The sequence below is a fragment of the Topomyia yanbarensis genome, chromosome 1 (assembly GCF_030247195.1).
Source record: "Topomyia yanbarensis strain Yona2022 chromosome 1, ASM3024719v1, whole genome shotgun sequence".
NCBI classification, from domain to species: domain Eukaryota; kingdom Metazoa; phylum Arthropoda; class Insecta; order Diptera; family Culicidae; genus Topomyia; species Topomyia yanbarensis.
Window position 1 is genome coordinate 204796566 of NC_080670.1, and position 26835 is coordinate 204823400.

General features: G+C 38.9%; 2 protein-coding genes across 2 annotated transcripts in view; one reads left to right on the top strand and one right to left on the bottom strand.

Moving 5' to 3' along the window:
• LOC131689005 (uncharacterized) overlaps nt 1–26835 on the bottom strand; it is a 261847-nt gene that overhangs the window by 152560 nt on the left and 82452 nt on the right. The window lies entirely within an intron of this gene.
• Nucleotides 17608–19371, top strand: LOC131676182 (uncharacterized). The gene is made up of 3 exons (XM_058955303.1): nt 17608–17761; nt 17825–18711; nt 18846–19371. Exons 1-3 carry the CDS (start codon nt 17653–17655, stop codon nt 19089–19091), a joined length of 1242 nt encoding a protein of 413 aa, XP_058811286.1. The 5' UTR covers nt 17608–17652; the 3' UTR covers nt 19092–19371.

Sequence of the window (26835 nt, forward strand, 5' to 3'; positions counted from 1 at the left end):
CTTCCTTCCGATGGAATATTGCATGGTGCCAGCAGGTAATTAATGAATTTTAATTTAATTAATTCCCCTTAAAAAATCGTAGATTTTTCTCCGCCAACAGGAGTTCAAATTCGATCCGGAAATCCGCTGTGGCGGTGCCTTTTCCACCTCTACCAAATTCTGTTCCTTCTACAGTATTCCATATGGCTGGATCGGCTCTACATCGATCGGGTCAAAAACAACTTCTCGGCGGAACTGTTCAACATAATCGCCTATCTCAGCGAAATGACAACTATTCTATGCTACGCTGGACTTGTTAGGTTCTACCTAAGTGAACTTACCACCGTTCGGGACTACCTCAAACAACGTCTGGACAGTGTCCAAACCAAGGAACGGAACCAATCCTATTATCTGATCCGAAGAATTTTGTTATACATACTACTGGTTTTCTTTATCGACCAAATCGTAACGTTTCTGTTGGGCACCTACAATCTGCCAATGTACTCGATTCCGAAGAATTTAATGGGACACGGTCGCTTCTCCGATATACTACTCCGCTTCGTAAACGACTCAAATAATTTATTGATTTCAGTATCATTCGCATCGTTCATTACCATCTTCAACAACTACATGGTGGCTTTTAGGACCGAGTTCGAGCACATTGGAACCGATTTGGCCGTCATTTTCGATCGGGTTGATCGAGAGATTGAAGAAACGGTCAACGAGTATCAGCGGCTTAAGCGCCACCCTTGTGAAAGGGATCGGTTGAAAGAATTGAACTTTTTAGCGGTTCTAAAACGAGAACTGCGTGACATCGCGGAAAGACACAGTGATTTGCTGATTCAGTTGAACTTGTTGAAACCCTTCTTCAAATGGATCTTTTTCTGCTTGTTCTACGGCCAGCTAATGACGACGGCAGCTGTGTTACTATACTTGAACACGCTGGGGATAACGACCGAGTCGGTAATTTTGAGCACTTACATGTTGAGTGTTTTGTTCAAGTGCTACTGGTTCTGTCGGTTGACGGATGGCATTAATAATGCGGTAAGTGTGTGATTGTCTGCTCCGAAACTGACGCTGCGTTGAGTCGCTCTTTAGAAACAAATACACCACACAGCTTTAAGTATTGAGAATAGTTTTTGTTTCCATTTGACAGAACGAATTCATCGGGGACACTCTGTACGACCTGGACTGGCCCCAGCGGTTACGATACCGGAAGGACGGCCAACGAATCTACCGGGAGATTCGTGCCACGATGCTAACCGTGATGATCAATGCCCGGCACAATGTGGGCATCAGCTGCGGTGGGTTGTTCAATATGTCCACCGAAGCTTTTTCTAATTTTATGAAGCTAAGCTATCAGAGTGTGATGTTCCTGCTGAACATGGTACCGTGAGGGTCTTCGAAAGGGTTCACGATGGTCAATATATGTTCATTAGTGATAAGAAAATAGTTTGAATAAATAGTAAATGAAGCAGAAATGATTGACGAAGAGTTTAATGTTATAAAACAAACTTTAAAAGAGACAAGGAAAAATACGCTGGGTAACGTAAAATGACTGATATTCCCATAGTTTATTTAAGACCAACTAATTCAGACCTTTATAACTACAAGGTCTTAGAAAACAAAGACAGTCTCGAGTCTTCAAAGGCAAAACAGCGAAAGCGACATTTTAACAAAAATGATAGCAAACCTTGAAAAACGGCCAAAACAAAAAGCCGAAACGTCAAGAGGTAAAACAGAATCGTTTTGATTCAGTAAACTGAGACAGTAGTAGTATGATGTCTCGGCTCATCTCCAACCGCTACACGCTAGATGCACATCTGCGGCATATTGGGCTTGTGGAGAGTAAAGAATACCACGCCATCGAGCACGTTGTCTGGTCATATTCAAATAATCTCTCATCTACCGTTTTTTAAAAACAATAAACATACAAATTTAGCTCCTCTATTTATATGTCTCGTTTTTAGATGCTCCTGCTTAGAAGCGAGAGCTCTTCATACAATGGCTGCTACTATCACGTTAAAAATAAGCCCAATTGTGAATGTTTTGCCAGGCATAATTTTTATTTCCCTGATAGCAAAGAAATTTTGATTATGTCTCCCTAGTTTAATTGCTCAATTCAAAAATCTTTATTGTTAAAAATAATAACTTTTAAACAAATAACCGTAATGGTCCCTTAGTCCCTCAATATTAAAAAATATTGTTCACCAGTCTTAAAAAATTTAAAATGTATTTAAAGCAAAAAGATTGGCACCGTGTCGGAGCAGAAAAAAACGTGGTAAAAATATTTATTTTATTGGCGCGGCTAAAAACAATTTTTTTAGTAACTCAGACATACTAAATTAAATTTTTACATTTAAAACAGACTAAAAATAGAAATAATTATTCGTTTGGATGTCCCAAAAAATAACTTCATGGAGGCTCAAAAATATATATTCTCTAGTAACGGTTTACATCGCACGTTCTTGAGTTATTTGATAATGCTAAATTTGAATTTTTGTATGAAAACAGAATAAAAATTACCTTTCCTATTTATTAGGGTGACTCGACACATAGTTTTTGATAATGATCAAAGTGATAGGTTTTTAAGTAATTTAGTGCACCGAATTCAGTTTTTTACTCGGTCAAAAAGTATTCCACTGCAACATTTCTGTTCATTAGGGTGGCTCAAACAATTTCATTCATCGTTAAGTTACAAACTACAACAGTCAAGTAGAAGGTAATTATTATTCATTAGGGTGGCTCAAATAAGGTGTTTTTAGTTAATTAAGTATTACATATCAACATTACTGTTCGACATCAAATTAAGGTGGCTCACGAAACAAACTCTTTCTTCGACCGGACCAACTGAAATAAATGTTTTTAAAGTTGAATTAAAATTCGACAACAAAACGAACTATAAACGTTACTACTCATTGAGATGGCTTAAAAAAGCATTTTGTAAGATGGTTCAAACGAGGTATGTAGGTTTAGGTAATTTTGGTCTGTCGATTCAATTTCTGTACCAACATTAGGGTGACTCAAAAATATTTATGTTATCTTATCGGTTCAAATCGAATGGTTCTATGTTGTAAGGCGAATTGCTAAATTCAATTTAAACATGCCAACAGCACCAGAAAAAAAAATCATTATTCGTTAGGGTGACTCATACATTATGTTAGGAAGCTTTAAAGTAATTTCGGGCGCTAAATTCATGTTTAACTCGATCGTTTTGGACATTTTCAATGAACGGAGGGATACGCCAATTTATCAAAATGAAACAAAAATCAACTTTACAGTTATGAGTTTTATATTAAAGGGAAAGTTGTGGACATTGGCAATGCACATGGGGATCCGTCCAAAGTGGGAAAAGTGGCAACACTGCCATATCGCTGGGACGTTTCCCAGTGGTATACAGTGGGTTTGACGGGAAATCGAAATCAATCCTTCACCCGGTCGTTTCTTTAGTTTGTTTGTGCGTTTAAATAACGTCTGAATAGTGAGATTTGGCGCAGTGATTTTATCGCTACATTCTAAATTCTCTTTGCCATAAACGCACGTGAATCTAACCGCCAAAATACCGGCCGTTCGTTCCGCGTAGCTCCATTCGAAAATGACTAGTTGAAGCAACCATTTCAGTAATGATGCAGGAAGATTATTGCACCCTTATTAATTGAGAGCAAGACACGCTGGTGAGATCGTTTTATATTATTTTTCAATGTTTAGATATATTTTATCCAAATATTTTACTTATTGTAAATAAGTGCCAAAAAAAAAGTTCAAATATGTTGCAAAATGTCCATCTCGTACGTGGATGTATTCGCGCAGGGTTTATTCTATATGAAGGCAACCTTAGAATGTACGTGTGGGAACAGGCATTCTTGAACTGGGTTGTTGGATGTGCAATAGAGCTATCACCTTTCATCTCCAGGGATAATCATCGATGGATAATACAAAATATATCATTAAATAGATGTACATAGGTTTCTTCCATAAAAGCACTGGCGGTCAGTGGGAGATGGCTTGTAAACACACACACACACACAAATTCATGTTTAACTCGATAAAAAAGTTACCATTACTGCACATTAGGATGCCCAACAAAAAAAATTACCATCAGGGTTGCCACTATTTCTCAAAGAAAATCTGGCAGTTCAAATAAAAAAGTCTGGAAAAATCTGTTACTTGACAGCGAGAGTCGTCGAAATTTGGCATACATTTTGGTCTTCATAGAACATTAATCGATTTTTGTTTTTGTAAATATGACCCAAATTTCCAAAAATTGTGTGTAACAATCTCTATAATTTATAAATCTGGTAGAATGAAAGGTTTACCTTTCTGCTAAAGGCTTAAAAAAACTCTAGCTGTGCCAGATAAATCTGTCATAATGGCATTCCTTCTGGGGTTTAACGTAGAATTCAGAATATCTGGAAAAATCCGGCAAAATTTAAAAAATCTGGAAAAATGTCTGGCTTGAACAAATGTCTGTTCAGTTAGGAAAAATCTGGAAGATTCCAGATAAATCTGGAATATTTGCAACGCTGATTACCATAACGTTACGGGACAAATTTCTGGCGTGAATCGTGCATGCTGAAAAAATTTTTGGACATGAAAACAGTATAAAAATGACAATTAATGCTCATTAGAGTGGCTCAAATAAGACCGATAATTTAAGTATTTCATATCAATATCACTTTTTATTAGAGTGGCTCAAATGATTCATTTTATCGTTTTTAATATTTAAAAAAAAATTATCTCAGATTAGGGTGGCTCACACAACTAATTATTTTGGTTAAACGGTTAAAATAAAGTGTTTTTGAATCTATCCGCTAAGGCAGAATTAAATTTTTATATGAAAACAGACTAAAAGTAGACTTCATTGCTACTTTATAAACTCATTAGGATGGCTCAAAAAATGCTTTTATCCAGATGATTTATATAAGATGGGTTCAGGTAATTTTGGCGTACCAAATTAATGACTGGCATCACATAAACTTTAGGGAGACTCAAACATATTTATCAGTCAAAAGAGAGACTCAATAAGGAATGATTGAAATTGAATGTTTCTAAGTAACTTTGCTGTGCTAGTACCATTTTTGGCGGTAATGAATATTTCCTATATTTCCGATAGGGTGACTCAAAATCTTTATTTCATCGTTCATTTCCTATTTTCATATGAAAGCTGACTAAAAAGGGCAGTATTATTCATTGGGGTGGCTCAAATTAAATTTCATGTCGTTGCACCTAACTCAAGCAGTATTTCATTAGGGTGGCTCAGCAACAAATTGATCCAAATTAGGCGTTAAGAAAATGTATCAAGAAGCTGTACTAAATTTTGACGCGAAAGCAATGGTCTGACTCAAAGTGTGCCGTCATATAATGATTCGAATAAGATGAGTTTAAGTTATTTCAGCGCGCTCGATAAATGTTTGATACAAAAAGGCATCAAACTAACATTAGGATGGCTCAAATTTTTTTTTTGTGTTAGCGACTCAAAATTTAAGTTAAAAGCAATTAAGTTTTGCTGAGCTTGCTGATTTTAACTTGAAGAAGACACAGTTTTACATTGATTGAATTAGTGCACTGAATCCACTTTTGACATCAAATTGTTTTATTCAAGTCTAGAAAGCTGACTTGGGTGGCTCAAACAATGTATTCAACATCATTCGAATTAATTTTCATATTAGAGTCGCTCAGAAAAAAATAATGTTTCGGAAGGACTCAAATAATTTTTTTTGTATAAGGACAGCTGAATTAAATTTTAATAAGAAATCAAATTTAATATAGACGACAATTATTCATAGATGCGGGATAGAATTTTTTTAGCATCATTTAATCAAGGTTTTAAATATATTAAACAAACTCATTTAAAATTTTACTTTAAAACTGGATAAGATAACTAGCAATATGATTCATTAGTGTGGCTAAAATATCATTTCATCAGAATTATTCCAATTAGATGAGTTTAAGTGATTTCGGCGTACTCAATCAATTTTTGACACTAATATTTGAATATAAGCGCCCGTGAAAATATCAAGATCGAGGGTGTTGGTAAGTTTTTGACCGACGTGACGCCTTTGGATAAAATCAGGAAATTTTCAATAAACAGATGAGAAATAATTGCACCAATGTTGTCTGAATATGCAAGCTAGGCTGGGTGATTGATGATCTGCTCTGCGAGGCTACTTTGAAATGGCAGGATTTCCTTCGTATTAGAGTGCAAGTTTCCTCTACCAACGATCCGCCTTAGTTGGAATCAGCACTTCCCGTTCAAGCGTAGCTGAAATGTCAACCCGCTGTCTCGCAGGGAAGTCACGTAGGACAACTTGTTTTGTTGTTATTCATCAACGATCTCTGCACCCGCATTAAATCGGCATGACGATCGGAATATTTTTCATTTAATTGTCTCGCGACGCGGCTTTTCGGTGCTCGAAGCTGGTGTAGTCAGTACTAAGAAGTTGATCTTGCTAAATAACTGTACGGTAAAAAACACAACGATTGCCGTACTAATATTTCCCATCTGCCCTGACGACCATAAGGATTATTGGTAGTTAAATATATAGAACTCTTGAAACGAAAATCCAGGTTTCGTAATGAACAAACGACGCTTACGCAACCACCAGTTGCCAAGTAAAGCCCCTTCCTCTATTGATTACCTACTTGGATCCAGCACCAGAATGGTGCTCAAATGAGTTCAAACTGCCGACTGTCATCCGGCGATCACTCACAAATTATTCCAGAAGTAAGAAATGATTAATGACAGTTTTGAACAAACAAATTCACAAATCCACCAAACAGTGTTAAAATTTTTTACATTACTTCTAAATACTCCACTCATAAGATCCTAGCTTTAATTGAATAACACAGCTAGAAACACTCTTCTCTTCGAATGCTGAGACTTTTGGCAATAACTAATGACACCTTCACTCACTCAATTTTAAGGAAAACCTTATCTAAAGACCGGGTACACGAATACCCCAAAACACAAAGTCACACTTCCGCACTAATATCCGTAACGCGGGTGTTAATCGGGAACAATAACGGTGTTCAAACGCGGCATCTCAGTTCGATGTTCTACGCGGAACTGTTGATGATGCTGGGATCACAAACTGACTGACTGATTAACCGACTGGTCGGCGTTTTGTCCCTCTTTACGAAACGGGAGAATTGCCAGGATATTCCTCCTGGCTGAGAATCGCAATGCCGGAGGAAACTGCAAACTGAGCACGACGAGTTGCTTTTTTTTGTTCTAGTCCTTCCTTATCGTAGCGGGGGCTGTTGAATGTTATTTTGTGCTCTCCCCTCTCGTTGAACGGGAGGGAGAGAGAGAGTGAGCGAGTTCGCCGGTTCGTGTGAGGGGCGATTCGGGAGAAAACTTTTCGATCAAGAGCAACTAGTCGATGAAAAGTGGATACTGGGGGTGGTTCTCATTTTAGGAATTCAAAAAGGTGATATTCTGCTTAATCTATTAGTGAAAGAATTTCGATTCTAATCGTAATTAATAATCACAAAAACCAAACGGATGATGACATAAGCTTTTTCTAATGTAGTTCGAATTTGGCAAAAAACTCAAAAAAGCAAACAAAGATAAAAGATAAAATCAGTTACGGAATGCGCGTTTCGACTTTGTCTCATCAGAATCCGACACTAACTTATTGACAGGACTAAACTGGCGTCGGATTGACGCTAGCTCCGAAAAACGAAAACACTATTTGTGTTTCCCGTAAGGATTGCTAAGCTAAACCAAGCTTCGATTTCATCAATTCTCATCAGCTAATTTAGAACTTCTTTTCTGACGGAACATCATGCAGGACACAAATTGTGTTTTCGTGTTTGGATGTTTACGGTCAATCAGACGCTAGCTTAGTCCTGTCACTAGGTTAGTGTCTTTGTGCTCTTCAAGCGAAAATTTTAATTTTGATAACTGCAATGCAACCGGACTGCAAAACTACCCACATACAAATGGGTGTTATTTTGAGAGCGGATTGTCAGTGAATGACGGAAAATAATGTTTGACGCCATTTTGCAATTCAAGATTGCCAGCTGTGTGGTATTCGGCGAGCTAAAATCTTTCGAAATATTTGAGCAAAGAATAGACCTACTATAGGTACCTGCTACCATGTCGTAAGAAGCGTCTGGCTGAGTTGAGATATCTCTTCGTGTCGAAGGCCGAGGTAGACTAGACTTTTAGGCACGGTCGGAGTATTATGGGACCCCTTTCTCTCGTGAACAAATCTCTTTGGAAATTGATATTTTTATCTTCACAGATCGTGGGTTTGGAGTTTTGGGCATGTCCCAGGTTCGGCTATTATTGTCGCAAGCAAACAAGCCAAGTTACTGAACTAGACACACTCCGTCGACTGTATTAAAAAGCGGAATGAGACTTCGGATTGGGGCGGTGGTCATCTTTTTTCGTTCACGTTCCTTATCACCAATTCGTTAACAGTGCAGTGTGAATCACTAATAACTAATAGGATCATTACATGTAAGATAAAGCATCAGTGCTAATAGCTACCGGTTCCCTCTTTTATTAGAGAGTTTCCTATGGGGTGAAAGGAGAGAGTGACAATGCCTTTCGCCAGTCACAACTGTTTGTCTCGCATGGATAGAGCGGATTCTAGTCATTCCTCTCTGCACAAAGCAGCTCTGCAGGGCCTAAAATTCTCATTCCTGTTCAATTTCGTTGTGTTCTTCGTCACTAAATACTTTTTTTGGTTTCTACGAAAACAAATAGGAAAAATAGCGACTTTCGTTTCTCCATCGAATCCTAAAAATCAAAATCTCTTTCTCCCTCTCAAGTCGCCAGATTGGATTCCAAAATAGCGGTAAGCCTCAATTTCTGATGCCTACTAACCACCTCCTATCAGATGACTTCCATATTGATGATGACTCCTTCCATTTTGTGGTAACTAGAAGTTGGATTTCAAAATGGTGCTAATCATCAATTTCCGATATCTACTGACCACCCGTTTAACTAATGGCATCCATATTGATGACGGTTCTCACTATTTTGTGGTAGCCGGAAGTCGCCATCTTGGATTTCACTGTGGCTTAAATAAACGATTTCCGCTAGCTACTGACCAATACGGGATACTATATCTCTAGGGCATCGCAAAATTTACTAAAATTTCATTACCCAAAAGACCGAATAAAAATATTCTGAATGCCTGTTATGAACCTATGTATAACTTTAATTTTCTTAGCGCAAAAATGGGTTTATATTCTATACCTTTCTTGCTCTGAAATCTTTGTCGAACGATTTTTACGATTATTAATGTTTGAACCCACTTTTGCTCTGAACATAATTTTAGCCCACTCTTGCTCTTAGCCTCTGCAAAATAGTGCAGTTCATATTTTGCTATCGGGTTGGTCTCGAAAATCAAAAAAGAAGCCAGCTTTCATCTCATCTGTGGTCAGATGAGACGAAAGTTGGGTCTAAGAAGAAAAAAAGGATTCGGCAGCTCGAATTCGTAATATACCACTAATTCATTGAAACTTAAAGAAGGATACAGTAGTATAGTTTCACTAGGTCCATGTATTCAATCTTAATCTCAATAAAACAAGCTCATCGAGATGTCTCAGGGTGCCAATCTTGAAGCTCAGGTGAATATGCTAACAGCTACAAACGAATTTCTACACGCGACAAACACTTCCACATGATCAAATCCGTCGAGATAAAAACGCTCGAGCCCTTCGCGACAATACAGCCCTGCTCACAAACTCCATCACAGAAAATTCCCACATCAACCGGTCGCAATTTGGGGGTTCTTTGTGTAACCACAAGCTGAACATCGCAATTCTGGGAGCCAGAATTCCGATCTAAATGGAATTTAAGAACAGCAATGTTTCATTTTTCAGAAAAGTAGCACACATTGACACATTCTAATTACGGCATACTGGTCACTGAAAACTATAACAGACACGACATGGATAGATTAACTAGAGTTTTGGGCTACAGAGCTGACAGTTGTGCTATTCTGTTTCGACAGGACTAAGCAAGCGTCGGATTAATGCTAGCTCCAAAAACGGAAACACTTTTTGTGTTTCCGAGCAAATTCAGATGTCCCGTAAGGAAAGCAGTAATATAGCATAGTGCTTGCTAAGTCAAACTTCGATTTCAGCACCTCTCATCACCTAATTTAGAACTCCTTTTCTTACGGGACTTGTGTGTTTATTTTGCGTGGATTGCCGCTTTATGAGAATCATTAAAGGGGCCGTTTCGACACATTTCATTTTGTTCCAGATGCTGCTTTCTACCGTAAGGCTTGTGAAACCAACCATCCAAATTTTGACTGCCTCGCGAAGAGGTTTTCTAAGAGTCTCACTAGGTGCGACGAGTTTTAAGTGGCTCTCAGAATCGCATTTTTTGAGTCACATCACGGAAAATATTAAGAGACTGTTAGAACCATTTTTCACTCATAAAGTGCATCGTGGGGTCTAGAAACAGTGGTAGCAATTTTGATAACTGCAATGCAACCGGACTGCAAAACTACCCACATACAAATGGGTGTCATTTTGAAAGGGATCAATTAGTAGATGACGGAAAATAATGCTTAACGCCATTTTACAATTCAAGATTGCCAACTGTGAGGTATTCGGCGAGCTAAAATCTAACGGAAGTATTTGAGCAAAGAATAGACCTACTGGGTACCGTAAGAGGCGACTAACAACAGAAGGCATCCCTGTGTTGAGATATCTTTTCGTGTCGAAGGCTGAGGTTGACTAAAGGGTATTAAAATTTTTAGCAACGGTCGGCGTGTTATGGGCCATTCCCTTTCTCTGGTTAGCGAATCTCGAATGGAAATGGATATTTATTTCTTCGCAGACCGTGGGTTTGAAGTTTTCGGCATGTCCCAGGTTCAGCTTATCTGATCCGCTGATGGTGATTATAATACTACGTAATTAAGCTCTTCCGGATGTTGCACAAAAATGGCGAAATACAACATTTGCTTAACGATAAACTAATTTCCAGTATGAACATACAGCACACCATCACAGTTCGGTTGTGGAAAAATACTTTTGTTATAGCAATCTACCGTGATTTGTTTTGTTTCACAGATTCGTACGCGTTATTGGAATACACATGTAGTTGATCAGTACCCTTGTTGATAAATAATTGCTCAAATATCTGGTCCATCCTCGATCGTTCTTGTCGGAAGCAACCGAGCGTAGTTACTGAACTAGACATACTCCGTCGATTGTATTAAGAAGCGGAACGAAACTTCGGATTGGGACGGTGGTTATCTTTTTTCGTCCACGGTCCTTATCACCTACTCGTTAACAGTCACTTATGCAATTATTTTTTCCGCCCTTATTTTCTTGCATATAAGTAGTATTGATTTTATTATTTTTAACGTTGCACATATTTTGTTGTATGAAATTTTAAATGTTTGTCATTTTGATGGCACTTTAAGGAAAGACTGAGCAGACTAATTTCTATGTTAATTTGGTGCTTGTTTGACCAACTAGGCAATTAATCCACGGGGCATTAGGTGTGCGTGGGAAGGACGCATGGTCTTGTCTGAGTGGAGTGATGACTTCAGTCATGTATGAGGGTTGAAAATTTACAACTCGCGAGAGAGATCGAAGGCCAGATATCGATTTTCCTCAGTTATGTCAGCACAAAAAAATTTTTGTATATCGCGAAAACGGTCAATATTGTTTAGTAGTGGCCCCAGCTCGTTTCAACGCTTGTTTTTTTTCTATTCGATTTTTTTGTTGCATTTACTTCTGCTGGTTTGCCTTCCGTAGGAATAATGTTTGAATTACCTGTATCTTCACTCAGTACTTATGTACTGCCAACTATCTGTATTCATACTTTTTTAGTACTTAGAATAACCAGTAGTAATCATAACAATAAACAAATCGCGCGCAGAAATGACTGCTTTGAACCTGCATTCTGATACATTAAGGTTCGGATGTAACTCAGTTTCCATTTCTGCTTTCATATTATTTTTGCAGTTTAATAGTACCTGCCACAAGAAAAAAAAATAAGACGCATACAAATACTTCTAAAAGATTCCACATTTTATCCAAACGATCTCCGTGTAAATGCTGACACGATAGAAGTCACGAGAAATTTGTCGCGTGATAGAAACGTGATCTTTACCGATTTATTAAGATACAAGTAATGCTCCGAAGCTCAAGTTGCTTATTTGGCCAATCGTATTAATACGATAAATTACCCAAACTCTCGGCAGCCGGCTGCCCAGAGCAATCATTACATGATAATGCTAGTGGCACACTCACACTCTCTCTCCTTCCCGTGATACACGTAGACATTCAGAGGATTTCTTAGTCTCTAGTGGCGACATGTATCGTACTGATATTCCTTCCTTTCCCACAAAGTTTGCATTCGGACGTGGCTGGCGTCGGTATTGATCAGAATACAGGGGATCAAAATAGATTGCAAAATGTGGCACATTATGTTATTCCCACGCATGTTGTTTCAGTGAACATTTAGGACTGGTGATATCCAACGGGGAAAAACGATCGGAAATGGTGAGTGAAGCTAAGCAATCATGTGAAAAAAATTCCCCCCAGAGGCGAGACTCGAACTCGCAACCTTTGAGACACCGGCCCAATGCACTAACCCTTATCCTATCCCTGGGTATGGTGACATCCCAGAAAGAACATGTGGCGACGGTGATCGTACCCTGCCTGCAAAGCGAGAATCACACACAACGGCAGCTGATCACCCCAACACATTTGATCTATTTAATTTCCCCGCTAGATACCAAGGGCCGGGTTTCTATAATCGTCTGATGTCTAATTTTTAGTTCATTACCCATCGTACTTCGGTGGGTGACAGAGCTAATGAAGACTGTCGATTTCTGGTCCCTTGCCCAGTGAACAGAGGTATGACGGGAGCGAACCCGCCCGTTCGAATTAAACTAATAATTCAATTTTTTGGTCTTTTGACTTAAGTGCCAATACCTTATTTAGGACTGGTGGACGTCGCAGTAAATTCTTCGGAACCGCATACATCGGTTGGTTGTAGAAGCCCAACAAAAATATTACGATCTGATCGACGATGTTAACCAGCTCAAAGCAGATCACGATGCGGCAGATTAGACGATACGATCGGGTTCGTTCCTCGGTTCGATCACTGTCCAGCCGGCTTCGCAGATAATCTCGTACTTCGTCCAACTCTGCTAGATAGAGGCCAACCAGTCGAACCTGACACATCAGCGTTATCATTTCGATTATCACCGTGGAGGTCGCTATGAAAGCAACGGAGAAGTCCCGTTCCGCCACGTACACCCAGACCCGATCGATACAGATGGAATACAGTACGAATAGTATATTGTTGTAGAAACGGAACAGGAACCGTAGTATCGGGTTTTTTTTTATCGAATTTGCACTCCTGATGAGAGGAGAAGCTTTGTCTTTGTCAAATAATAATTAATGATATTAGCATGAGCGAACCTGCCGCCAGCAAAGAATACCCTGTCGGACGAAACAAATCACCCTCATCGTCAAGCGATTGGACAGTACGAACGAGCCAGTCTCACCACAAACGGATTAGTGCAGGTATTACCACAAACTGAGATGTAACTTTGGTGACTGTAACGGTCAGAAGGGCACAAAGTCAATCTCTAATCGTGGTGTAAAAATAGTTGGTATTAGATTCGTGACACCGAGTCGATTGCAGTGCAATTCTGGTAGCAGTGCTCGATTGCGATTTTTTGGCAATCGATTCAACTAGCAATTTACAGAATAAGGCTTAAAATGTGTTACAGTTTTGCTTCAGCTTTAATGCCGAAAAAGGTTCAGAATAAAAATTGTCTGCCTGAGAAAAAAATTATTATTTGGCAAGCAATTTGATTTTGCGGTTTCGTAGTCACCTAATAACCCAATCCCATAAATATCAAAAATATCCAGAATAAATATTCCTTTTGAAAAACAAATAACTGATTTGGCAAGCGATTTGAACCTGTTGTTTTGAAAAACGTTACAACTAGCATTGTATACCGAAAAACGTAACTAAATTTGAGAAATTTAATTAAAAAATTCGGAAAGGAACCTTGAAATGTGATAACTGGAAACGAGAAGCTGTTCTCATTCGATGATTTATGATAAGAAAAGTACGTGAACTATTTGAACTTTTCCAATCAAAGCCATCAATTTGGTAATACATATGTTTACGGTACAGTGACAGGTGGCGAACAATTCTGCCCCCCCCCCCTTCTTCCTGAACGGAAACTTTATTCAGGTCATCGCAAAACCGATGATTGCCACTTCTGATCATTTTCATGAATATTTTAGTTTATTTGTCGTTTGATTTATTGATCTCGGGCACATGTCCCTCACAACTATTCACCAGTTTCAAGTCATATATTATTTTAATAGGTGCGTTCGAACGCCTCCCCTAAGTGTTGACATGTTCTGTACTATCTCAAAGAGAAGCAAAATGATAGAGTCTTTTAGCTGACGACTATGCCAACTGGGCGAGGTCACTGGTCTGGGAAAGTTTTGCACATGCTGGGTGGCACGAACTGCCTAACACTGATGCAACTCTGAGAGAGAAACTTATGCTTTCGTTCGAATCTATTGACTCGATTTTGGATAGTAATTGTATTGCGATACGTCAGTCGATGAAAACATCGTGACGAAAGATATGATGGTTCTCAAATCCGGCTGTTTGGGATTGAAATGATAGAATTGTCAAATAACAATTTTTTTGGTTCTGATATCTGACAGAGATTCTTCTACGGATTTCGGTTCACCGAACATGAACATTTTAATTTATTGCTATTGAAACGTATTTGAGTATCGTATTTTCAGCAGAAAATAATCCTCAAAAAAAAAATTATTTTTGTTCTATTATTTTTTAATTAAATTAAAATCTATGATCTCACTTCAGAGGCGCAGGATACGATCACTGTCGCCAACGAGCTAATCATGTGTTCTTTCTGGGAAGCCATAATGGCCCATAATATAAGGGTTTGTGAATTGGGCCGTAGTCCCGAGGGTTGCAGGTTCGAATTCTGCCTCTGGGGAGATTTTTTGTCACATAATTGCTTTAGCTTAACTCACCATTTTTAGTCCCTTTTTTTTGTTTTTGACGTAAGTGCCAATACAGACTTACGTCAAAAACAAAAAAAGGGAATTATTTAGTTATCCTAAATTTTTGAATCCTGCAATCTATGCAATCTTAGAAGTATCACTATCTCGTCGGAAGGAGCCTTACTTCCTCTAGCGGTTTTTACTTTTTCATAAATTTTTGTTGGATTTTTCAACATTTTTAGTTAGTTTATATTAGATATGTTAGCTTAACGGAGTCGAGCATCCTTTAAAAATATTTACAAAAAGGAATATCGAGAAAAAAACCTCTTTTCCGCATCGGTGCTTCGCCAGAGTTGTGAACCTGAGGTCAGTCTTCCCAAATGAGCATCGTACAAAATGTTCGCTCTGGTTTTGTGCTCATATTACACCCACATTCTGTGTACGAACTCGTACGCACAGGTTCATGGCACCAGTTTTCTCCTAAACACCTAAACACCATTAGGAATACCCGGGAAGAGGTTTCTTCAGATCTTAGGTGTAACGGATACAAATTTGCGACATGAATTTTACGATTAGTTCACTGATGGTACGCGGTGATAGGTCATGTAACCTTACTTCTCGATTGTCATTTTCCGTATACAGGCGGGTCTTAAGTCACCGCTGTCGCTCTTCAAAGTGAAACTTTCGGTTTAGGCTCACGGTTGAACGATATCTATGCTGATTAGCAGAAGATAGGCCACTTCCGTAAATCTAAGCTCCATTTTTGCATTCAAAAAAGACTCGGTCGCTTGAAAAAAAATTGAACTGAACGACCGCGGTGTTGGGTCGAAGCAGTGCGACAGTGTACGCTAGGATCTACCAGTTGTTGTATCAATTTCTAGCTACGACCTGGCAAAAGTAGACACGGGAACGGTTTTTCTATTTTCCTTAGACAATGCACACAGGATGTTTTGTCGTTCGCTGTACGCTTAGTTTCGATAATAGCAGAACGAACACTGAGTATCGAGTGGCCGATGTTTTCGATGGTTGGGAAGTAACTGATAGTAATCGAGTTAGCGAAAATGTTGCTCAAATAGAACTCGCCATTTTGGACTTTTAAATGGCGTCAAATATCGATTTCCATCATCTACTCGTCAATCCTATCCCAACAGTATGCAGAAAATTAGCGCTGTCAAGAAACGTAATTTCCAATGGCTCCCCGTAGCAATTTGCTTCATCTATTTGCCAGACTTAATCTGAAAATATAAATATTGTTGACGTTATGAGAATTTAACTGGACGGGTAGTCGCTATCTTTAAATTTCGAAAATCCTGAAAATTTTGGATTCTGCTACCTTGAGAATCTGAAGTCTAGGAATGTATTGAGTCTAGGACAAGAATTTGGATATTTGAGGAAAAAGAAATCTATGAACCTGAGAATCCGAGATTCTTACTTCTATGAATTTGAGAAACCGGAAATTTGTGAACTTGAACCCGACGAATCTAGGAAAATAGGAATCTGTGAATCTCGCAGTCCGGAAAACTGCGAATTTATGTATCAAGAAATTCATGAATGTGGGTGGTATCAACCAATGAACCGGCCTGTGAAAGAGTGATAATTACCACAGATTAGTGTCCATGGTATGGTCCAATGTCACCCATCGAAATACCTAATACCGGACTTGAGTTGACACAGTCAGTGGCAGCAGGTGGAAAAGATTCCATACTTTTGCTCCTCCTTGAAGGGTATGCGAGACTCATCACTTAAAGTCGCCTATTAAAATAATTTGTAACCTACAGCTTGTGAATAGATGTGGAAAACATGCTTCCACAGATCAATAAATCAAACGGCAAATTAACTAAAATATTCATGAAAATGATCAGAAGGCAATAAGTGGCAGTCGTGAGTTTTGCGATAACCTGAATAAAATTTTCCCTCTTTCAGCAAGGGGCAGAACTGTTCGCCACCTGTTTTTGTATTGTACCTCAAACATATGCATTACCAAATTACTAGCTTTGATTGGTAAAGTTTAAAGAGTTAGAGTACTTTTCTTATCGTAAAACATGGAAAGAAAGCAGTTTCCAGCTGAGATTTTGCAAATATTCCTTTCCCATATTTTCAAATAAATTTCTTAAATTTAGTTCCGCTTTCCGGTATACAATACTAATCGTATCGTTTTCAAAAACCACAAGTGCAAATCGCTTGCCAAATCAATTGTTTTCGGACTCAGATAATTAATTCTGTACGTTTTAGGTCATACATTGGCAACCGTACTCAAAATCGCAGTCTTATTCTGTTCTCTCTGTACTTGAAAATTGAGTTATATTAGGTCATTACGAAACGGCAAGTTCAAATCGCATGCCAAATCAATTTTTTTTCTGAGCCGCGATGATTTTTATTCGGAACCTTTCAGGAATTATATCGAGAACAGATCTTAAGAATTTAACAAATTCAGTCTTATTCTGTACTATGATGCAGCTTAAATCGATTGTAAAATAATCGCTATCGTGCACTGCTACCGCGATAGCGCTTCAATCGACTCGGATATTAATCTCATTGTCACGAAGCTAATACCAACTACTTTCACACCGTTATTATAGATTGATTTTTGTCCTTTAAAAATCTCTAAGCCTGGTTGATTTTGTGCCATTCCCAACGTTCGAGCCGATAAGATTGCATTCCGGTGTCGCAATATTGGTGGCAATGTCCTCCCAAATCCGTTTGTGCTGGAACTGGGCCGTTCGTACTGTACAATCGCTCGACGATGAAAGCGACTATTTTCGTCCGACGGACTATGGTTTGGTGGCGGCAGGTTCGTTGAAATATTTTTAAAATCTGATTAACAATTCTCAAAGATAGTTTCTCTTCCTATCAGGAATCCAAATTCGATCGAAAAGTCCGACACTGCGGTTCCTGTTCCGGCTCTACCACGCCCTCTTGTTCCTACTGTATTTTATCTGTGTCGATCGGGTCTATGTTTACGTGGCCGAACGTGACTTCTCGCCCGATTGCATTGCAACCTTTACGGTGATGATCGAGATGTTCACGCTGATGGCTCAAGTTAGAGTCGTTGGGCTATATCGAGCGGAGTTGGACAGGGTACGAGACTATCTGCGAAGCCGTCTGAACGGTGATCGAAGCGAGGAACGAACCAGATCGTATCGTCTGATTTGCCGCATCGTGGTCTACTTTGAGCTTTTTAATATTGTCGATCAGATCGTAATATTTCTGTTGGGCATCTTCAACCAACCGATGTATGAGGTGCCGAAAAATTTACTGCAGAAAGGTTACTTCATTGATCTGATCATTCACCACGTGAACGCGATCAACAACGTGCTGGTGACCAATTTATTTGTGGGTTTCATAACAATCGTCAACAACTACATGATGGCATTTCGGACCGAGCTAAAGAGCATTGCTGCCGATTTGGCAGTTATTTTCGACCGAGTTGATCGAGATATTGAAGGGACTGGAGCTGAAGCGGATAAAGAGCTGTACCTGCTGGTTGCTCTGAAACGAGAGCTGTGTTCTATTGCTGAGAGGCACAGCGAGCTGCTGATTCAGTTGGATCATATTAAAGGGTTCTTCAAATGGAGCGTCTTTTGTTTGTTCTACGGTCAGCTGATGGCGACGGCAACGGGACTTTTCTACATCAACATACTGGGGCTAACGATGAACACTGTGGTTCTGATCAGTTACTTTTGCGCTGTTATCCTCGAGTGTTACTGGTTCTGCCGGTTGGTGGATACCATGAACGATGCGGTGAGTAGAAGCGGCTAACAGTCCATCGCACCCGGACCGGACGCTGTTGTGAGCCGCTCATGGAAAAAAAAAAGATTTTTTCGCTGGCGCTACAAATAAATTGGAATATGATTTTTTTTTTTCGATTCCCACAGAACGAACGCATCGGTGACACCCTGTACAGCTTGGACTGGCCCCAGCGGTTGCGGTACCGGGGGGTGGATGACAGTCAGCGGGAATACCGAGAGATTCGAGCCTCGATGCTTACGGTAATGATCAACTCGCGGAACAATTTGGGCATCAGCTGTGGCGGGTTGTTCATCATGTCGGCCGAAGCGTTCGCCGATTTTGTGAAACTGGTCTACCAGAGCACTATGTTTCTGCTGAACATGGTGCAGTGAACGTTGTGCGTTCCTAGATCCCAGCAAAAATTTGCGATCGCAGGAAACATTCAAACATGATTTTCAAATACTATAGTCAACAGGTTTCAACATTAAAGAATTAAGGAATTAATTTTTGCACTGTTCACATGAAAAAAGTTACGCGAATAAATACCCGAAGAAAGTCCACTTATTTTCCCAAACAGAGCCATCAATATCGGACTACTATGATTACTATCTTCACTAAACAGGTTTTCTTGAATTCTAAACGACCGAAAACCAGGGAATCATTATTGGTTGATAATTTTTATCTCCCTAATAATAGAATGACTTATAATAGAATTATTAGAATTATCCGCTAGTTTCTCCACATCCACAAATCGCCTGCCAGATCGAAAATTTTCCGGCCAATTTCGACAGATTTTCTTCTTCTGAACATGTCCTACATAGTGTCAATTTCGACTTTTCGACCGAGAAACTTGCACTTTAGACCAGAGACCTCACAGTTGATAGACCTGGCAGTTGATAGCAGCTGCTGACAGCAGGTGAAAAAGATTCCACCTTTGTATGTTGCATGACTGGGTAATTTTGTTCCTCTTTCAAGGTCAACACGTCAGTTTGTGAGTTGAAACTTGCGACGATAAATGGGAAACATGCGTCAGTACGCTGGAGATCAATAATCTAAAATATTTATTATAATTGTCGGTAGACATAGGTAACCGTCAAGAGTTTTTTGTTGCGAATATTGAACAAAGTTTTTTTTCATATGTCATAGGTGACCCCGAACTGGATTCAAACTGCAATTCCCGTTAAACATATGCTGGATTGAAAAGTTTTAAAAAGCTCCATTACTTTCTTTATCATAAAGCGAAGAAAGAGAGCTTTTTCCGATTTTCAATTGCCAGTTCAAATTTTATTCTGCAGAGTACAATTTTCAACTTTAAATTTCTTTGAGAACAGCTTCTTGTCATTGCCGTTTTTCATCATCAGATTACATTTGCTAGTTTCTGGTTCCCAGCTACAAAGTTCCAGATTCAGAATTTTAATTTTCAAGGTCTAAATTTAGGAGTCAAAAGAACAGTCCATAGCTCAAAGTCTTCAGTTCAGAGTTCTGAGTCCAGTGCCTAAAATCAAGAATTCCGTGCTAGAAATTAGGAGCGCAGAATGCGAAGTCTCAAACTGTCATCTGATACACTTGTCACACTTAGCTGTACTCCTACTGCACTGTTAACCTCAAATTGCACAGTTGTTTACAAACAAAATATCCTACAAGCTGGATTTACGTAAATCTGTTGTCAACTTGTATGCACGACTCAGTACACAAGAAATTCTTCATGTCATGTCATGTCTTGAACGAAAGCGAGCTTCTAAATGTATAGCGCAACCTTTCGAAAAAAAAATACCACTTTGCTACCGTACACTTCACCGTAAACACTTTGCGAATGGAAACGACATCGTTATTGACATTAACGGCGATTTGCTTATAAGAGCCATTGGGGATAGATAATGGTGGGCTGTGACGGTGATTACGGTACTGTTTGGGAATCTGTGATGAAATCATCACAGTTCCTCAGATGGTTCTGGAGTGGTTAACGCAACCAACTGGTGACTGAGACTGGGCGATCGCAGGTTCGATTCCTGCTTGAGGGCATGTCTTTTCGCAGTGTGTTCAGTAAAAAGGTGAATTGTCACCGTTCCGGTCATTCTTTCTCTGTCTATTTTACATTGGACACATTCTTAAAAAATCTTGAAAAAAGGAAACAGCATGACTCATGTCAAAACAAGGAATATATACAGTGAGTCAACCTGGGAATGTGAGAATAGCGGAATCCAGGAATCTGCTTGCTTGAGAACCATGGAATCTAGAAACATGCGGATTTTGGAAGCTGGGAATTAACGATGTTAGCAGCAACACAAAAATCTGTAAATCTGACAATCGTCCAATCTTAAGGTCTTGAAATTCAGGGATTTCGGAATGTGTGAACTAGAAAATTTTGGGATCTGATAATTCAAAAAACACTTGAAATTCATTTCTGAACTCGAAAATGTGGAAATTTTGAATCCCGAAGTTTGAGAATCTGTGAACTGAAATACCCGGGAAATATCGAAGCAACTGGAATTTGGGATGCTGGAAATCTAAGGTCCTGAGAAGCTGGGAATCTTAAAATCTCGGAAACTGGAAATATGAAAATCCGCGCTATCTAGGAATCTGTAAAGTTTGGAATCTGGGAATACAGGAAGCTAGAATTCGGGAATCGGGGAAAGTGTAACCCTTAGAGTATGAGAATCTGAGACCAAAAAATCTAGAAAACCGTTAACTAGAAAATTGAGATATCATGGAATCAGAAAATCTGTAAACATGTCATAATCTAGGAATCAGTGCATCTGAGATTCTGAGGATCTAGAAATTCTAATGAATCTTGCTTTCTGGGAATTTTAGTATCCATGAATCAGAAAAAAACTAGAATTTAGGCATATAGAAAATGTAGAAACCGGTGAACATGTTTCGAGGGTTTCCAGGTCTCTGTCAAAGATTCCAATGATCTAGACTGAATAATTCGGGATGGAGCAGTCCACTCGCTAATGGATTAACGGAAATGCGGAGTTTACTGGACTGTAACGGCGTCGCTGGGATGCGAGACCACTGGAGGATGCCCTCAAGGAGTAGTGCTGTCACCCATGCTGTGGTCACTGGCAGTGGACGTAACGATTTGTTGAAGTAACATTGTACCGGATATTCCGGGCAACCAACGAAGTCAATCTCTGCGTCTGTCCATGGCAATTCTTCGGCCCATTCATTACCAGTAATAGCGAAATGTCCGGGCACCCCCAAACTACGCTTCGAACGTCGATGTAGACAAGCTGACGGGAACGCTATCGAAGGGGTATGTGATACCGGGATGCCTAGAGGCACCAAGGATCCGCGATGAATAGGCGACACACTCCGGGTTTACTTTTCTTAGAGCCAGAGAATGCATTCAGTGTGCCACAACTGAAACAGATAAGGTGATCTAGACAAGCAAATCTAACTGCTACAAAGATCTGCACGAAGAATCTGATGCTCATCCTTAGGTTAACACTTATCGAATCGTGCTGGCGAAGGTCAAAGATCGCTCGACGCCGGTTGAAATGCACCTGGAGTGCAAAAATCGCGCATATGTCGTGAATATCAGGTCCCGACGTACACCCCTTAAACGCCGAATTCAAAGCCGCAAATGACACGGTGAACTGTGTGAAGCTATGGAAGGACGAGAACGGCTTCCCCGGGAACAAGTTGATAAGACTAGTAAACAGATTAACGAGTTCAATGTTCTTTGAGAGATTAAAACATTTGCTTACTTGCCCTCGGCTACAGTTTGCTTGCCAAATTGAAGTTTTTTTTTAAAAAAACAAAGACCACCTTCTCAGAATCTAATGAAATTTTAATTTTTTTCTCTGCAATAATCCAGACTTGCAATTATTCTTCATTTTTAACACACATAAAATGTTTGAAAGACACATCGAAATGTGTAAAACCAGCACTAAAAACGTTTGGAAAAATAACATTTTTGTAAGCAGTCGACTTAGTATAAGAAGCTTTGGACAAAATCAAGTCATATTGCACTGTTGATTTCCGACTTTTGGCTTTGGACATTGGGCTTTTGAGATGGTGACGTCAGATTTGGGACTTTCGACGGGGACCTTTCAAATATCAATTCTGAATTCATGATTTTCAATTTTCAATATTCAGTTCTCCATATCTCATTTGCTCTCTTAATCAACTGCTTATTTGCTTGTGTTTCCTTGCGTAATTGTTCTTTTACTCATTTGCTCTGCTCATTTACTCATATGCATAATTGATCATTTACTTATTCGTTCATTTGCTCTGCTCATTCCCTCATTTGCATATTTACTCAACTGCTTATTTGCTCATCTGCTTCTTGGCTCACTTGCCATTTGCTTCTACTGTTTTGCTCTTTTGTTTATTTGCTTCATCTGCTCATTTACTCAATTGCTCATCTTCTCTGTTCATTTGCTTATTTACTCATTTGCTCAATTACTTCTTTGCTCAATTGCTTCTTTGCGCATCTGCTCATTTGCTCACGAGCATTTTTGATCCTTTACTCTTTTGTTTTCGCTGATTTGCTCATCTGCTCACTTGTTGCCATGTGCATTAGCTCTGCTCGTTTGCTGATTCACTCATTTGCTCAGTTCATTCTCTCATTTACTTATTCACTCATTTGCTCATTTGTTCATTTGCTCCTTCGCTCATTTTCTCAATTTCCTCATTTACAATATTGCTCATCCGCGCATTACTCATTTGCTCAATTGCTTATTTGCTCACCTGCTCATTTGTTTATGTGCTCAACTACTCATTTTCTCATTTCCGCATTTGCTCAATTATCATCACTGTGTTGCTCTTTTGCTAATTTGCTCATTCGTTTATTTGCTTATTTGCTCATTTGCTCTGCTCATTTGCTCAATTGCTCATTTGTTCATTTTCACTCATTTGCTTGGCTCATTCTCATTTGCTTATTTACTGATTTGCTCATTTCTTACTTTGCTTGTTAACTCAATTTCTAATTTTCTCATTTGTACAATCGCTCATCTACGCACTTGCTCGTTTGTCCATTTTCGCACATTTGCTCTGCTTATTCTCTCATTTGCTTATTTACTCATTTGATCTTCTACTCATTTACTCGCTTGCTCATTTATTTCTTTGCTCACTTGTTCCTGCTGTTTTTCTCTTTTGTTTATTTGCTAATTTGCTTCATTTGCTTATTTTCTGAATTGCTCATCTTCTCCGTTCATTTGTTCATTTGCTCGCGTGCCTTTTTGATCATTTACTCTTTTGTTCCCGCTGATTTGCTCATCTGTTCATTTGTTGCCTTGAGCATTAGCTCTGCTCATTTTCTTAATTTACTTATTCACTCATTTGTTCATTTGCTCTGCTCATTTGCTCATTCACTCAATTGCTCATTTTCGCATTTACAAATTTGCTCATCAGTGCATTTGCTATGCTCATTTACTCATTTGCTTAATTTCTCATCTGCTCATTTGTACGTTTCCCGTCATTTGATCTGTTCATCATCTAACTTGCCTATTTACTTATATGCTCAATTGCTTATTTGCTCATTTTCTCCTGTGCTCAATTACTCATTTTCTCATTTGCCCATTTATTACCGCTGTTTTGCTAATTTGCTCATTCGTTTACGTGCTTATTTGCTCAATTGCTCATTCGTTCATTTTCACTCATTTGCTCTGCTCATTCTCATTTACCTCTTTACTCATTTGCTAATTTATTACTTAGCTTATTTACTCAATTGCGAATTTGCTCATTCACTCAATTGCTCATCTTCTCTGTTCGTTTGTTTATTTGCTATTTTTTTTTGCTCACGTGCTTATTTGATCCTTTTCTCTTTTGCTGCCACTGATTTGCTCATCTGCTCATTTGTTGCCTACAACATTAGCTCTACTCATTTTCCCATTTACTTATTCACTCAGATGCTCTTTCGCTCATTTCCTCAATTGCTCATTTTCTCATTTACAATATTGCTCATCGGCGCATTCGCTCTGTTCGTCCGCTCATTTGTACGTTTCTGGTCATTTGATATATTCATTATCTCATTTGCCTCTTTACTCATTTGCTCAATTGCTTATTTGCTCATCTGCTCATTTGTTTCTGTGCTTAATTACTCATTTCGTATTTTGCGCATTTGCTCATTTATCCCCACTGGGTTGCTCTTATGCTAATTTGCTCATTCGTTTATTTGCTTATTTGGTCTGCTCATTTGCTCATTTTTTCATTTTCACTCATTTGCTTGGTTCATTCTCATTTACCTATTTACTCGTTTCTTACTTTGCTTATTTACACAATTTCTAATTTTCTCATTTGCACAATTGCTCATCTGCGAATTTGCTCGTTTGTTCATTTTCGCATAATTGCTCTGCTTATTCTCTCATTTGATCTTCTAACCATTTACTCACTTGCTCATTTATTCATTCCCGCTGTTTTTCTCTTATGTTTATTTACGAATTCGCTTCATTTGTTCATTTACTCAATTGCTCATCTTCTCTGTTCATTTGCTCAATTGCTTTTCTGCACATTTGCTCACGTACTTATTTGACCCTTTACTCTTTTGTTCCCGCTGATTTGCTCATTTGTTGCCTTGAGCATTAACTCTGCTCATTCTCTCATTTACTTATTCACTCATTTGTTCATTTACTCATTCACAAAATTGCTCATCTGCGCATTTGCAATGCTCATTTACTGATTTGTTTAATTGCTCATTTACTCATTTACTCTATTCATCCGGTCATTTGTACGTTTCCCGTCATCTGTTCAATATCTCATTTGCCACTTTACTCATTTCTTTATTTGCTCAATTGCTCATTTGTTCATTTTCGCTCATTTTCTCTACTCATTCTCATTTGCCTATTTACTCATTTGCTCAATTACCAATTTGCTTACTTGTCCCTGTGCTCATTTACTCAATTGCTCGTTTTCTCATTCGCACAATTACTCATTTGCGCATTTGATATGCTCATTTACTCATTTGCTGAATTGCTCATCTGCTCATTTGCTCTGTTCATCCACTCATTTATACGGTTCCCGTCATTGGATCTGTTCATCATTTCATTTGCCTCTTTACTCATTTTTTTATTTGCTCATCAGCTCATTTGTTCTTGTGCTCAATTACTCATTTTCTCATTTACGCAGTTGCTCATTTATACCCGCTGTTTTGCTCTTTTGCTAATTTGCTCATTCGTTTATGTACTAATTTGCTTAATTGCTCATTCGCTCATTTTCGCTCATTTGCTCTACTCATTAACTCAATTGCTTATTTTCTCATTCGCACAATTATTCATCTGCGCATTTGCTATGCTCATTTACTCATCTGCTTAATTGCTCATCTGCTCAATTGCTCTGTTCATCAACTCACTTGTACGTTTCCCGTCATTTGATCTGTTCATCATCTCATTTGCCTATTTACTCTTTTTTTATTTGTTTGTTTGCTCATTTGTTTTTGTGCTCAATTACTCATTTTCTCCTTTGCGCATTTGCTCATTTATCCCCGCTGTTTTGCTCTTTTGCTAATTTGCTCATTCGTTTATGTGCTCATTTGCTCCGCTCATTCTCATTTGCCTATTTACTCATTCGCTCAATTGCTCATTTTCTCATTCGCACAATTGCTCATTTGCGCATTCGCTTTGCTGATTTGCTCATTTCCGCTCATTTGCTCTGCTTATCCTCTCATTTGCTTATTTACTCATTTGCTTTTCTGCACATCTACTCACTTGCTCATTTGTTCCCGCTGTTTTGCTCTTTGGTAATTTTCTCATTTGCTCTGATAATTTGCTCATTCGTTCATTTACTCATTTCGCTCTGTTCTTTTGCTTATTTGCTCATTTGTGTATTTACTCATTTGCTTTGTTGCTCATTTACTCGGTTGTTCATTTCTTCACTTCTCATTATTTATTTTTCATTTTTCAATTTTTTATGCGTCAAGCTTTCGGGCAATTTCTCGGACCCATTCGAGTCATAAAGGGAACTAAGACAAGGCGTTGGACTGACATAGATATAATCGGTAGAAACATGCGAGGCGGTAGTCGAAGGCGAAGAATCAAGGTCCAGTGTGCATTCCAACTTTCCAGAATATACAGTGCCCAGAGTTCTGGCTGCAAAGCGCAGGGTCTATTGCACAGAGTGTAGTGTCCAGAGCTCGCAGCTAAGCCTACAGTGGCCAGAGTCCATAGTCAAGTTCAAAATCCAGAGTTCAGAGTA

Excerpts from the sequence above, each read along its gene's own strand:
- LOC131676182 (XM_058955303.1), top strand. The coding sequence starts at position 17,653 with ATGTCCTCCCAAATCCGTTTGTGCTGGAACTGGGCCGTTCGTACTGTA. Across the intron at positions 17,762-17,824 it reads CTATGGTTTGGTGGCGGCAG|GAATCCAAATTCGATCGAAA; the intron begins GTTCGTTGAAAT and ends TCTTCCTATCAG. Across the intron at positions 18,712-18,845 it reads TGGATACCATGAACGATGCG|AACGAACGCATCGGTGACAC; the intron begins GTGAGTAGAAGC and ends CGATTCCCACAG.